The sequence below is a fragment of the Micropterus salmoides genome, unplaced genomic scaffold, assembly GCF_014851395.1.
Source record: "Micropterus salmoides isolate LMB-PRFRI ecotype aquatic unplaced genomic scaffold, ASM1485139v1 Ms_hic_scaffold_2, whole genome shotgun sequence".
In the NCBI taxonomy this organism is placed as follows: domain Eukaryota; kingdom Metazoa; phylum Chordata; class Actinopteri; order Centrarchiformes; family Centrarchidae; genus Micropterus; species Micropterus salmoides.
Genome location: NW_024041150.1, coordinates 28153300 through 28167181, shown reverse-complemented (window position 1 = coordinate 28167181; position 13882 = coordinate 28153300). Strand labels below are relative to the sequence as shown.

Genomic DNA, 13882 nt, shown 5'->3' with positions numbered 1-13882 from the left:
TTCCTGAATACCTAAAACAACCCTCACGACACCAGCGCAACGTAGCGTAAAGCGAACCTTGCATTTGTAGTTTTTACCCGCATGTCGCCTACCAGCTAAAGCGCTTTAAAAACTACAAAGCGGCTGTCAGTTGGTGTCCGCCGCCGTGAATCTTCCCGCTCACACAGTGGAAAAGGAAACAACTCCGGCACAGACAACCTCAGTCATAATTTCTGTAAAGGTAATACTTTATGTTGCAAAATCTATAAAAAACACTTGGGTAATTAGCATTGTGTGCTAATGTAAACGGGTTGCACTGCTAATATGGTGGATTCAAATGTGACACTTTCACATTATATAACGTAACCTTGATTTTTGACAACGGGGCTAAGCAGACAGCACCAACTAAGCTAACTTATGTTAACTTAATCCTTGTGAAAAAGGTTATATCATAACGTGAAAACCATTAAGAATATTATTTTCAGTATCGTCTAACCATTAAAAAAACACTAGCAAGCTAAAAATTACCTTTTTAACGTTACATGTCCACATAGCAGTAATTAACGTAACGTTACTCTTCTTCTGGCTATTTCTGACACATCTGTTGTCTTTTTCGTTTGCTTTTACAGTGTTGCTTGCAGACCCTAACGTTACACCATGCCTAAGTTACTTTTAGTTAAATGAAGTTGATGACCATGTGTATGAGTGCATAAAGGGGGTGTACAAATGAGAAAAGACACAACGCAATCGTCTTAAACTCTGACCTCCCTATCTTTCACAGACTGCTTTATTTCACTTTTTTGTTGTTACTCTACCTGCACAACCTGTTTCCAAAATGCCTCGCATTGAGAATGACATCAAGCTGGACTTCAAGGATGTGCTCCTGCGTCCCAAGAGGAGCACACTCAAGTCTAGGAGCGAGGTAGATACACATGTGTGAAGTATTGTTCCCCCTACATGATGAAACCTGTCTGACCTAAATACAGATGTTTCCATTATATGATCCCTGTGAGTGAGTGCACAACCTTATAGGCATTTTGTAGTCATTAAAGTAGAGGAAAGTATTAGCCCTCGTTCACATTTTACCAACTGGTTAGAGACTTCAAGCAGTGACCCTTTACTTTACTATTGGCTCCTCCTGGCCCAGTAACTGTAGTAACATGCTGTGAATCATGATGAGAATTTAAAATGACTAATTTAAGTACGCTATTACCGTCAGGCAGACGGTAAAGGGTGCCATCCCTCCGAACCAACCCAGTCTGCAGATCATTCGTGCATACCAGTATTGTGTTGCTAAACAAACTGTGAAAAACATTACTGCACCTCTTGGTGTGGAGATGCTGCACCTTTATTATAATAGGTACACCTATTACCTCTGGTAATATTTTGTGTTGGTTTCATAGTTGTCTGTTTGTTGAATTGTCTGACAATTGCTTTATGGCATCTATCTAATGTCTCGTTGTCCTTGCCTTTCCCAGGTGGACCTAATGAGGAGCTTCTCTTTCAGGAACTCCAAGGGCAGCTACAGGGGGATCCCCATTATCGCTGCAAACATGGACACTGTGGGGACCTTTGAGATGGCCCTGGCTTTGCACGAGGTCGGTTAAGCATTACATGGGATGTGTATAAATCACTTATTATTTCACAAAATGTTTCACAGTGCTAGAATCTATTTTAATGTAATTTATCATTATCCCTTTTTGAAAGGAAAAGTGACCAAAGTAGTCTAAACAAAACTAAGTGAATCTAAATTTAATCCAAGCAGTGAACACTATAATGCAGAATAATCACTGTATTACATAGCAGGCCGATGACTGAGGACAGGCCCTACTTTCTTCACTAAAGACCAAATTAAAAGTGAGAGGTCATCAAGCTTTTCCGACCCAGATGCCAAGTTTTGGTTGCTTATTCTGTGTAGCATCTGTATCTATACTGAACAAAATTATAAACGCATTACTTTTGTTTTTGCCCCCATTCAACATGAGCTGAACTCAAAGATCTAAGACTTTCTCTATGTACACAAAAGTCCTATTGAGCACTTCTCCTTTGCCGATATAATCCATCCACCTCACAGGTGTGGCATATCAAGATGCTGATCAGACAACATGGGTATTGCACAGGTGTGCCTTAGACTGGCCACAATAAAAGGCCACTCGAAAATGTGCTGTTTCACTGTATTGAGGGATCCAGGGCGGTCTGGAAACCACCTGAAATCATTCTCATATCTGATGTGACCACCATTTGCCTCCTGCAGTGCAACACATCTCCTTCTCATAGAGTTGATCAGGTTGTTGATTGTGGCCTGTGGAATGTTGGTCCACTCCTCTTCAATAGCTGTGCGAAGTTGCAGTCAGGTCGAGACCCCGATGAGGATGATGAGCATGCAGATGAGCTTCCTTGAGACGGTTCCTGACAGTTTGTGCAGAAATTCTTTGGTTCTGCAAACCGATTGTTGCAGCAGCTGTCCAGGTGGCTGGTCTCAGACGATCCTGGAGATGAAGATGCTGGATGTGGAGGTCCTGGGTTGGTGTGGTTACACGCGGTCTGCAGTTGTGAGGCCAGTTGGATGTACTGCTTCTTTGAAGTTCTCTGAAATGCCTTTGGAGACGGCTTTTGGTAGAGAAATGAACATTAAATTCACGGGCAACAGCTCTGGTGGACATTCCTGCAGTCAGCATGCCAATTGCACGTTCTCTCAAAACTTGCGACATCTGTGGCATTGTGCTGTGAATAGAACTGCACATATTCAAGTGGCCTTTTATTGTGGCCAGCCTAAGACACACCTGTGCAATGCCCATGTTGTCTGATCAGCATCTTGATATGCCACACCTGTGAGGTGGATGGATTATATCGGCAAAGGAGAAGTGCTCAATAGGCCTTTTGTGTACATAGAGAAATTCTTAGATCTTTGAGTTCAGCTCATGATGAATGGGGGCAAAAACAAAATTAATGCGTTTATAAACTGCTGTGTATTACCTGTCAGCGTTGTCTTTGCCTTTTAAGACTCAGAAAGATAAGAATCACCCCACTGATTTATAAAAAAATAAAAAAATACTCACTTTAACATTAATTCTTTTGTTTTGTTATTTCATTCACTCCATCACTCACTCACAGTTAGAAAAGCTGCCCCAAATGGTCATTAGATGTCATTGCATCATCCACAGACTACACACTGAACCAGAATATTTTAGTTGCCTCTTCCCTGCAAACTGCTGAATTGTGTTTCTGTGTGTCCTGGTTGCATAATGTTTCTCACTTGCGCTGTTGTTCCTTGTCGCTTCCACCAGTTCACTCTCTTCACTACGATTCACAAACATTACTCTGTGGATGACTGGGTGGAGTTTGCAAAGAACCATCCCAAATGCCTGCAGGTACCCAAAGTGTTCATTATTATGTAACCCATTATTTCAAGGAGTTTATTAATGGTGGTATTTATTGTAACACAACTGTCTGTCTCTTCCTGGTTTAAATCCCAGAGTGTAGCAGTCAGCACAGGCACCGGTGACGGTGACTTTGACAGGATTTCAGCCATCTTGGCGGCGGTGCCAGAGCTCCAGTATATCTGTGTAGACGTGGCTAACGGCTACTCTGAACACTTTGTTCACTTTGTCAAAGACGTCAGGCAGAAGTTCCCCTCCCACACTATAATGGTTCGTAGATGTCTGCCTTTAAGCTCCAGCATGTGCGGCTGACAAGGGAATGAATGTTCACAACATTTCTTTGATAATCAATAAAACATTTTTTATTATTGCTTTTATTTTGCTCAGGCAGGAAACGTGGTGACAGGAGAGATGGTAGAAGAGCTGATCCTGGCTGGCGCTGACATCATCAAAGTAGGCATCGGACCAGGTGATCACAGCGTAACACTTACTAACACATTTCTGCATCCATTCATAACATAGTAGCATCATCAAAAGTTTGATGTTTTCAAATACACCAAACGTCAACGTAATACTATGTTACTATTATATACAGTATTCACGACATATGTAAGAACCCAATTTATAGATCTGTATAAGAAAATAACTAACTTGCTTCACTAATCAGGTGAATTCAGACTGTTATTTATATTGTCCCTGGAAGGATGTTTTGCAATGTAGCAACTCCGATTCATCTGCCACACACAGGTTAAGCAGACCACCAGCAGGGTTTGTAAATGCTGTTTCCAGTTTTCAAATCATGTACCACAGACTACAAGGAGTTATCTCTTACTATTATGTCTTCTTCTTCTTCAGGCTCTGTGTGCACCACCCGCAAGAAGACAGGGGTGGGGTACCCCCAGCTCAGCGCTGTGATTGAGTGTGCAGATGCAGCCCATGGCTTGGGAGGCCACATCATCTCTGTGAGTGACTCTTTTCTATGGCAGTCCAATGATTTGATCATAATTTCTACACAGTTCTTATTGTCTAGAATTAGGAATAGTTTACTAAATTGAAGCTACAGTCAGCAGCTAGTTAGCTTAGCTTAGCATACAGACTGGAAACAGGGGGAAATAACTGGCCCGGCTTTGTCTGTAAAGTAAACATTTGTATGTTGTTTTTTTGGGTGGAAGTAATGTACTGGACTATTTCTCATTGTTACTAGAGCCTTGTTGTGTGTAGCACATAACCAACCGAAAAACCCCACAAATTGTCATTTTTACACATTTGTTTTTGTACATTACACTAACAAGATATAATGTATTAATCTGTGAGCTTTATAGGTACTTGTGGGAAATATTTGTTGCCATCAAACACAGCATGGCTAGCAGTTATATATATATATATATATATATATATATATATATATATATATATATATATATATATATATAGCAGTTTCTATGCTAAGCTAAGCTAACTACCAAATGGCTCGATATTCTCATCTACATCTTGGCAAGAAAGAACTATTTTTGGCAGAAACTATTGATAATTTTTCTTATCTTTCTTTATGAATGGTTTCCACCTGTCCCAAGTTACTTTTTGTAATTCCATCCACTCTTCTCTCCCCACAGGCAATGTGTTTTGTTAGATGTATTTCACCCTGCGAATGTGCAGCCTTGTCTTTTTTTCTCCAGGCTGTATGTTCATGCAGACATGATAAACATACAGTCAGACCCATAACATGGCGTTTTGTTTGGTCTTTGTCCCTCTCTTCTCTCTCACACAGGATGGGGGATGCACTTGCCCAGGAGATGTCTCAAAGGCTTTTGGTAAGTTTCAGTGTTTCCATTCAAATTACAGCCGTAGGGAGAATTCCTCTGTTGAAACAGGCTTCTCACTATTTGTTTTGCTCTTTCTGCGCGACTCTAAAGGTGCTGGAGCAGACTTTGTGATGCTGGGCGGTATGCTTGCTGGCCACTCAGAAAGCGGGGGCGAGATTATTGAGAAAAACGGGAAGAAATACAAGCTGTTCTACGGAATGAGCTCCGACACTGCGATGAAGAAACATGCAGGAGGCGTGGCTGAGTACAGGTCAGAGTCAGTTATTGTGGTATATAAGGGGAAAATATATAAGTTTTTCATATGTGCATGTGATTTAGTGACCATGGTCTCCAGCTTCATTTCTTTAACAACCAGCTGTCAGACATATAATTATCAGGATGTACAGAATGTAAACAGGATTAAGCTGGATACCAGTTTAGTACCAGATGTTCTCAACCCTTGGCAAGTAGGTAAGTTAGTAATGACATACAGCTGAGCTAATTAATATTACTTTGTTACTAATTTAGCTAACGTTAGATAACAGCTATAAAACGTGCTGTACAGGGGAGATGTTTGCTAGCGCTAACCGCCTTAATGTTTCCAGCAGTTGGAGAAACTACAGACTTTTATTAACGGACACACAGTGACCTACGCTGCACGTTTACTACCAGACTGAAACTTACCGCTAATATTTTTATCCGCTAACTTTCACCGTCATGCTCTGCTGCTCGCTCTGTCTCAGTGGCTCGGCCACACACACAGATACACGGAGCTGCCAGGCATCGAGTGTCACGAGTGTGCGAGTTAAAATCAATTACTTGCACATTGATAATAATGACTGCGTGACATTTAAGTAAGGTGGTTATTCATTCCGCAGCAGTGCTGTGCTGAATACAGGGGGAACACTGGTCTCTCTGTTATGTGCACTTCTTCTTCTTCTTTAATGGCGGATTGCAAACAACTTTTAAGTGCATACCGCCACCTACTGTACTGGAGTGTGTAACATCATATCATTCAGCTATCAACCTCAATAAGGTGCTCTCATATTCTGTTTACCAACCCAGTGTCTTTAAGAAATTTAAATAATGCCTTCCTGGTGATTCTTATACCCTTTTCTTCTCCTTCTGTTTGTTATGTGCACTTCCGCAATTCCCGCCTTTTGTGTTCCGTCAACATTACGTTATCAATTAACATTTAAATAATCGATTTTTTGACAATTGTTAATCGAGTCAGAATCTTTCACGTCTGCATCGCGATGCATCTGAGAATCAATTTTTTTCTCCTACCCCTAGTCTGTTGCTTGTCAGCATTAATCGCTAAACTTAAGGTGCAGAGTGGTGAGTGATGTTTGCGTAGTAAACCACATTCCTCTGTTTGTATGTGTGTGTTTTGCCCCCAGGGCGTCGGAGGGGAAGACAGTAGAAGTGCCTTACAAAGGTCCAGTGGATGTGACAATACGAGACATCCTGGGCGGGGTCCGCTCCAGCTGTACCTATGTTGGGGCAGGCAAACTGAAGGAGCTGAGCCGTAGGACCACCTTCATCAGGGTCACCCAACAGCTCAACACCGTCTTTGGCAACGACAGCTGATTGTCCAGCTGACTCAGATCCAAGGATAAGTCTACAAGCACTGCCTGTCTGACTCCCAAACACAAGTGAACAGACACATATATTAATACTTAAATACTGCCCTTTTAGTATCATTATTCGTTTTTACAGTTCTTTGACATTTCAATGCATATTTAGTATGTTGACCTCATTGACATTAACAGAAATGTTTTTCAGCGCACAGACTCTGAATGTTACTTTTTTCCATATAAGCCACAAAGTGTTTCGGGGGCCAGTGTGTCTCTAGACAGTAAGATGTAAGCTAGAGTAGGAATTCCTCCGCCTTTTCATGGTCTGCTGTCTCATCATTCCAATGCAAGGTCCTTTCTGTGGCTGTCTATAAACAGCATATATATCAACTGTGAGTGTTTGTCACCCACGTATAAAGTTATAGCAAAAGTCTTAAATTATTTAGAAAGCCTAAATATGTCAGCAGCAGCTGTTTAATTAGGAAATATGCGGTTAATTTTAGAAATTCAATCACTCATTAAGTTTTGCACTTTAATGATTTGTAATTTGAGAGTTGATTAGTTTTTGCTATTGTAATTGTAATGAATACATTACTAAACTACAGTGGCACGCATTGTATCCAGCACTTACTGCTACTTTTTAAAATAGTATGTGAATTAGATTTGGGAGAATTATTATATATGGACCAATACCGAATGCTACAGTACTAGAGCAGATCCAGTACATAGTAATGAAGTGCTGAATTCATAGCAGAGGTGTTCTTTAATATTAACATATGTGTAGCTGTTCTCTTGTCTAGCTGCTCCTGGCAATACCAAAGTTCGTGTGGGTTTATGTTAGAGATGTGCACATTCAAAGTAATTTATGATTCATTATAGCCTTAAAATTAAGTTGTCAATCCTAGGAAGTATTACAGCATCAGTATTTTTTATGGTTTCACTTCAAACTGTATCAATGGTTACTGTTTCAAGCTGTTCTTACATGATTTGTTTTGTTTCATTTTTTAGTGTCACATTAGTATGGAAATGGCAAAAGGTAAAACTGAAATGTGTTTTTTAAATTCACTTTTTTTTCCACTTCACATTTTAACCAGTCAATAAAAACATTCCACATTTTAAACATTTTCTGGCTTTATTATTGAGCAGATTCACAACGTATGTATGATACAAAAGACACAAATTTCTTATTGTCATTTGGACATCATGAGACCATGCACTGTGAGATACTGAGCAACGACCAGTTCACCTAAATTACTTTGGTTCAAACTGCCAAAACAAAATAATTCACATCACTACAATGAAAAGACATTCAGCTGAACATGTTATATTGCCTTTAGTGTATGATGTATACTGTGTACACTGAAACAGTCACAGCATAAACTTATCACTGATTACTGACATTTCACAACAACTCTAATCAATGAGAAATATTTACTGAAAGCAAAAATTATTAATGTAGGTATTTGTAGCCATTACTGAAGTTCACAAACCACCTCTGTGATGCATGCACCAACCAATAATCGCTCCACAGGAACAATTATCATTCATTATATCAATAAGAGGTTCTGTGTGTCTTCATTCTGGTCATTAAATATGCCTCAGGGGTTGGGGACCCATTAGATTTTCTTTATGTGATTCCTGTTGAACACATTATCCAGAAACGTGCCGTCTCTTTTCATGTTTAGGCTGAGGACACACAGATGTACCTGCCCATCAGATTCACAGACCTTGAAATTCTGACTTCACGTAATAACTCCTTCCTCCACCTGAACTCAGACAAAACAAAGATCCTGGTCACTGGGTCCCAGCAAATGACATAGCAAATTCTGGCATTTACTGGTTCCCTAGTGGATCATATCTGGCCTGTTTCAAGGAATCTTGGCATCTGTTTTTACAGTAATTTAAGTTTTGAGCAGCACATCGTAAAGCTTGTGCAATCATGTTTTTACCAGCTTAGAAATATATAAAAAATGTGATCAATGTTAACTTTTAAGCACACAGACCATTTTACAAGCCTTTATAATCATTACTGCAGCAGCCTTTTTACTTGCTTGGACCAAAAATCTATTGATCGACTCCAGACTGTCCAGAACTCAGCTGCTTTTAATCAGAACAAAGAAATATGACCACATCACCTCCCCAGTGTTACCTTCAGTACACTGGCACCCAGTATGTTTTAGAATAGACTTTAAAATGTTATTGATCACTTTTAAAGATCTTCATGGCCTCTCTCCCAGTTATATCTCTGACCTTTTAGTCCCATCTGCACCAGCACGTACGTAGGTCTGTTGTCTGTTCCAAAGTCTCGACTGAAAACTAAAGGGGACAGAGCGTTTGCAGCCAGGGCCCCGAGGCTCTGGAACAGCCTGCCAGCAGAAATCAGGTCAGTAAATGAGTCAGTGAACTCCCTTCTTAAAACATACTTTTATAGGAGAGCCTTTCCTGATTTTAGTTGATAGTATTTTTCTTTACTTTTAACTGTATTTTAATTCTTTAAAAATGTTTTCTTGTTTTTATGTTTTCTTGTTTTATCTGTTTTATGTGTTTTTGATTTTCTACCCACAGCAGCACTGCAAAACAGTTTACATTTCTGCTTAACCAAACACTCAAGGGGTGGAGTTGGACAGATTTGGCTGACTGGTTGTTAGGTTTAGAGTTAAGTTTTAAGTTTTGTTTCACACATTAGAAATGAGCATGGGAATGTATATGACCTAACAACGTGTGTTGGTGAGTCATATTTCATACACAAGGAACTCCTTGTGTGTGGAAGACATCAGGACTTGTTGTAACATGATCTGTGTTGTTTCATATTTTATTGGTACATTGGTATGGAATTGGCAGTCAATAAAATCATTCCAAATCTTAAACATTTTCTGGCTTTAATATCAAGTGGGTTCACAATGTATGTACTATATGAAAAGACACAAATTCCTTGTTGTCAGTGGGACATCATAAGATGACCAGTTCGACCAGTTCACAACCAGATGGAGACAAACACCTTAAACCTACTTTGTTGCTTACAACTCTCAAAACAAAATAATTAACATCACTTTAATGAAGACGTTCAGCTGAACATGTTGTATTGCCTGTGTAGTATGAAGTGTATTTTGTACACTGAAAACAATCACAGCATTTGCGTATTAGCCTACTGATATTAACACTAAAATCACTACATTTTCATTTGACAACAACACTAATCAATGAGATTTATACTCACTTAATGAAATGTTATTACTGTAGGTAGTTGTAGCCATGCACGTCTTAGCTTTGTATGATGATCAGCTGGGTCCTATCAATTACTTGAGTTCACAAACCACCTCTGTGATGCTTATGCCACCAATAATCTCTCCACAGGAACAAGTATCCCGGTGAGAGTAGTAGCGCCGACCATCACTGTACTGATTGCTGTTCCTGCTGTAAACCTTCTCACAGGTGCACTTCCATTGCTGCTGGGACATATTCTCACTGCTTTCCTTTCCTAGTTGAACAAAGGGGACCAGGTCCCAGTTGTTGAGGCTCATCTTAATTGTGATTATTTCATTCCTCTGGTACTGTCCAGTTCTGCTGAAGAACGACAGCGAGGAAGCAACAAAGTTCCAAAACACTTCCACCATTTCAGGTCGTGGTACGGCCTCTTCTGCATTTTCAGCCTGATGTGTGATTAATGCTGAGGAAACCCTGCGTTGTTTCTCTTTCTTGCTCATGTCAGACTGAAACAGCCCAGAACTTTGTGAATTGACTGATGCATCACAACAATCATCACACTCTGTCGTGAGAGAGCTGAGCTGCTTACTTTCACAGCACAGACCATACACAGGTCCGTCCTTCAGGTTCTTTGCAGACTGTTGGTCACATAAACCAATGGTCCAGTCAGAGTCTGGGGAAAGACTGACCACCCACCTCTGAAAGTTAGTAACTGACTGGGTGCTGCGGATCAGAAGAGTGGCAGAGCATTGCCCCAGCCAGCTGCTGTAGAAAACCATCCTGTTGTCTTTGGACAGTGACATGCTGGGACCAAAAGTCTGCGGGTCAAATATCAGGTCTGAACTAGTTGCAACAAGCTCCTGGTGGTTTTCTGGATCAACCAGAGTCAACAGAGATCCCCAGAGGTGGCCTGCTTGCTTCACCATCTTTTCACCATTCTGTCGTATCTCCTGAACCAGTCTGTCACGATCACTGCCGGGCTCCAACCCTTTTCTCAGATCCACGGCCTTGGCCTTCTCCACATCCTGATGCACCTGAGAATACATCTGCAGGAATCTGAAGGTGTCCTTCTCGTTCTGTGCTGCTTGGATGCTGGTCTTGCTGGTTTTGATGGACACCATACGGGCAGAGACCGAACTCTGGACACTGGCCAGGGCAACGTCACGCAGGTTAGTCACAGCCTCAATGAGACGAACACTAGAGCGACCCAGCTTCTCTCTTTCACTCTTCTCCCACTTTTCCAGACTCACATTCTCGTCTTCAGTTTTCACCAGTAAGGCCTGCTGCTCAGCACTGAGCTTTTCCATGAGCTCTTTGTGGGCTGTGGAGAAGGTCTTCAAGTTGTGCAGGCGGTGCTGGTCTTCAATGGCGCAGGAAACACACACACACAGGTCAAGTCATCCAAGCAGTAGTACTCCACGAGTTTGCCATGTTGGGGGCATTTGGTGGTCCCACATAAAGACATGGGTTCAGTCAGAGGATGAGTTTGTAGTAACACAGGAGTGGTCAGGTGGGCCTGGAGGTGCTGGACGCACATGGAGATCTCACATTTCATGCAGGTCTTCCGTGCTGGTTTCCTGTCCTCCTCTGTACACATGTCGCAGAGGATCACTTGTGGGTCCTTTTGCAGATTGTCAGACATGTTTTCAGAAGCAGGAAGTCCAGAATAGATTATTTTTGAATATTATTCAGTGTTGAACAAAGTCCTTAGGATCCTCCTTGCTGCTCTTAGATTTTACATGAAATCTGAGTTTGCTGAATTTAGTTGTTTACCCGTCGTTAGTCTGTCAGTCTCTGGTCTGAATGCTCTGCCACAGCAGCGCTGCACAACAGTTTCAATTTCTGCTTAACAACACACTCATGGGGTGGAGTCAAACAGATGTGGCTTCAGCCTTTTGTTAGGTTTACAGTAAAGTTTCGTTTCACACATTAGAAATGAGCAACACCAATGGAAGTGGGAATGTATTTATAACATGCCAACATATAAACTCTTTGTACATGAAAGACCTCATGACTTGTAAAAAAAAATTAAAAAAGAAAAGCAAACTATGAAATTTAGATACTTATCAGCTCATAAATCAGCTCAACAAAATGTTATTATTCACTCACTATAATTATTTAGGCTACATTTTCTTGATTTCCATTTAATCACTTTTGCATTTTCAGATTTGCTCCACTTACTCCACAAAATTTTACTTTAAACTTGTTCTGCATGTGTTATCATTATTATGAGATCTTTGCACCAACAGCACTATATTTTAACCCAGGAGGGTTGATCACATGAAGGGAAACCCTTTGCCTTTTGTCTAGTTTGGACCCTTCAGTTTTCTGAATCCCAGAAGTTTTTTAAAGGTGAGATGTATTTAATACCTCATTATACTCTGTTGTGACAGCACAGTCCATATATGTCTCCATCTTGACCTTGGCATATTTTTTAGCACATAAACCAATGTCCAGTCACAGACTTTGAAGAGGCTGGTCACCCATCTGGGAAAGTTAGGAACAGGCTGTGAATGCATAAAAATGTAGCCAGAGCTTTCCCCCAGCCAGGTGGGGGAAAGCTCTGGCCTGGGTATCTCCAGAGATACCCAGACCCTACAACCAACCTATCCCGCTACTGGGGTAAGTTGTAACAATTAGAGAAAAGAAGCAAAAGCTGATGCCGCACCATGATATGCTTAAAAAACAGCTCTATTGAAATAAAAGGACAATGTTTCACTCTCTCTGTAACAAAGTATGTCTGACTGACTTGTATGTTTGTATGTGTGTCAATGTGTGTGTGTTTATTTGTCTGCTAGAATAACCTTACTTAACGATACATGAATAAACACTAATGTATCTGATTAAAGAACATCTGTGTACATATTTAGGTCTAAGAAAAATTTAAAAAGACAATATTTTTCACATGCTCTTTAACACTTATAACAAGTCACAGAATGAAAAGGATATAAGCACGTTTCTATGGTTGTGTAACTGACTATTAACCCAATCAACCGATTAACAGTGAAACAAAGTATGCAAACTTCCAGTACACGAAAATAGTGTTACATTAATGAGCTTTTTTACAGTAATTATTTCAATGAATGTTAATGCGCTGGTGTACTGAAATAAACCAGAACAAAAAGTGCTCATGAAGTCTTTGCTCATCTTCAGTCAAGGCTTGGCAATGATTGTTTAAAAAGATGTACATTGGGCTATTACAATATTCATTGCTTATGAAAATGTTTCTAGGATGTTTCTAAGCTCATCATTTTATGAATAATTTACCAAAGGCAGATACCATGCATGCAACAAACCATGCAGTAATGTGGCATCATCTGACTCGTGATGATAGTTCAACATGTTAGGAAATCTGCTTATTCACTATATTGCCCGAAAGTTAGATGAGAAGATTGGGACCTCTCTTTGACTGGCCAATTTAAAGCTACACCCAGGAGACCCTAGCGTAGTTTAGCATAAAGAAATCTTGTCTTCACCTTAATGCTGCCGGGCAGTCGAAGGGGGAACCAAAACTTGCTGTGGCACTTTGGTTTTATGTGGGTTAAAACAAACAAGGAGTTCCTTGTATGTGAAAGACATCAGGACTTGTTGTAACTTGACCTGTGTTGTTTCATTTCTATTGCCACATTGGTATGGAAATGGCAGTCAAATATAACATTCCACATTTTAAACATTTTCTGGCTTTATTATTCAGCATATTTGCAGTGTATGAACGATGCAAAAGACTAAAAATTAGTTGTTGCCATTCGGACTTCATGAGAACATGCATACTGAGCAATGACCAGTTCATCACCAGTAGGTGGAGACAGACACCTTAAACTGGCAGGCAGAAACAAAACGGGAAACCTTGCAGTTAAAACTCCCAAAACAAAATACCTAACATCACTACAATGAAAAGACAATCAGCTGAATATGTTATATTGCCTACAGTGTATGCTGT

At 40.4% G+C, this 13882-nt stretch overlaps 1 protein-coding gene across 1 annotated transcript; it reads left to right on the top strand.

Annotated features, from left to right (window-relative positions):
- Positions 1–141: 141 nt before the first annotated feature.
- On the top strand, positions 142–7858 carry gmpr2 (guanosine monophosphate reductase 2). The gene is made up of 10 exons (XM_038731037.1): positions 142–220; positions 761–901; positions 1458–1577; positions 3267–3350; positions 3456–3629; positions 3747–3828; positions 4215–4321; positions 5128–5170; positions 5273–5432; positions 6562–7858. Exons 2-10 carry the CDS (start codon positions 815–817, stop codon positions 6749–6751), a joined length of 1047 nt encoding a protein of 348 aa, XP_038586965.1. The 5' UTR covers positions 142–220; positions 761–814; the 3' UTR covers positions 6752–7858.
- The last annotated feature ends 6024 nt before the right edge of the window (positions 7859–13882 follow it).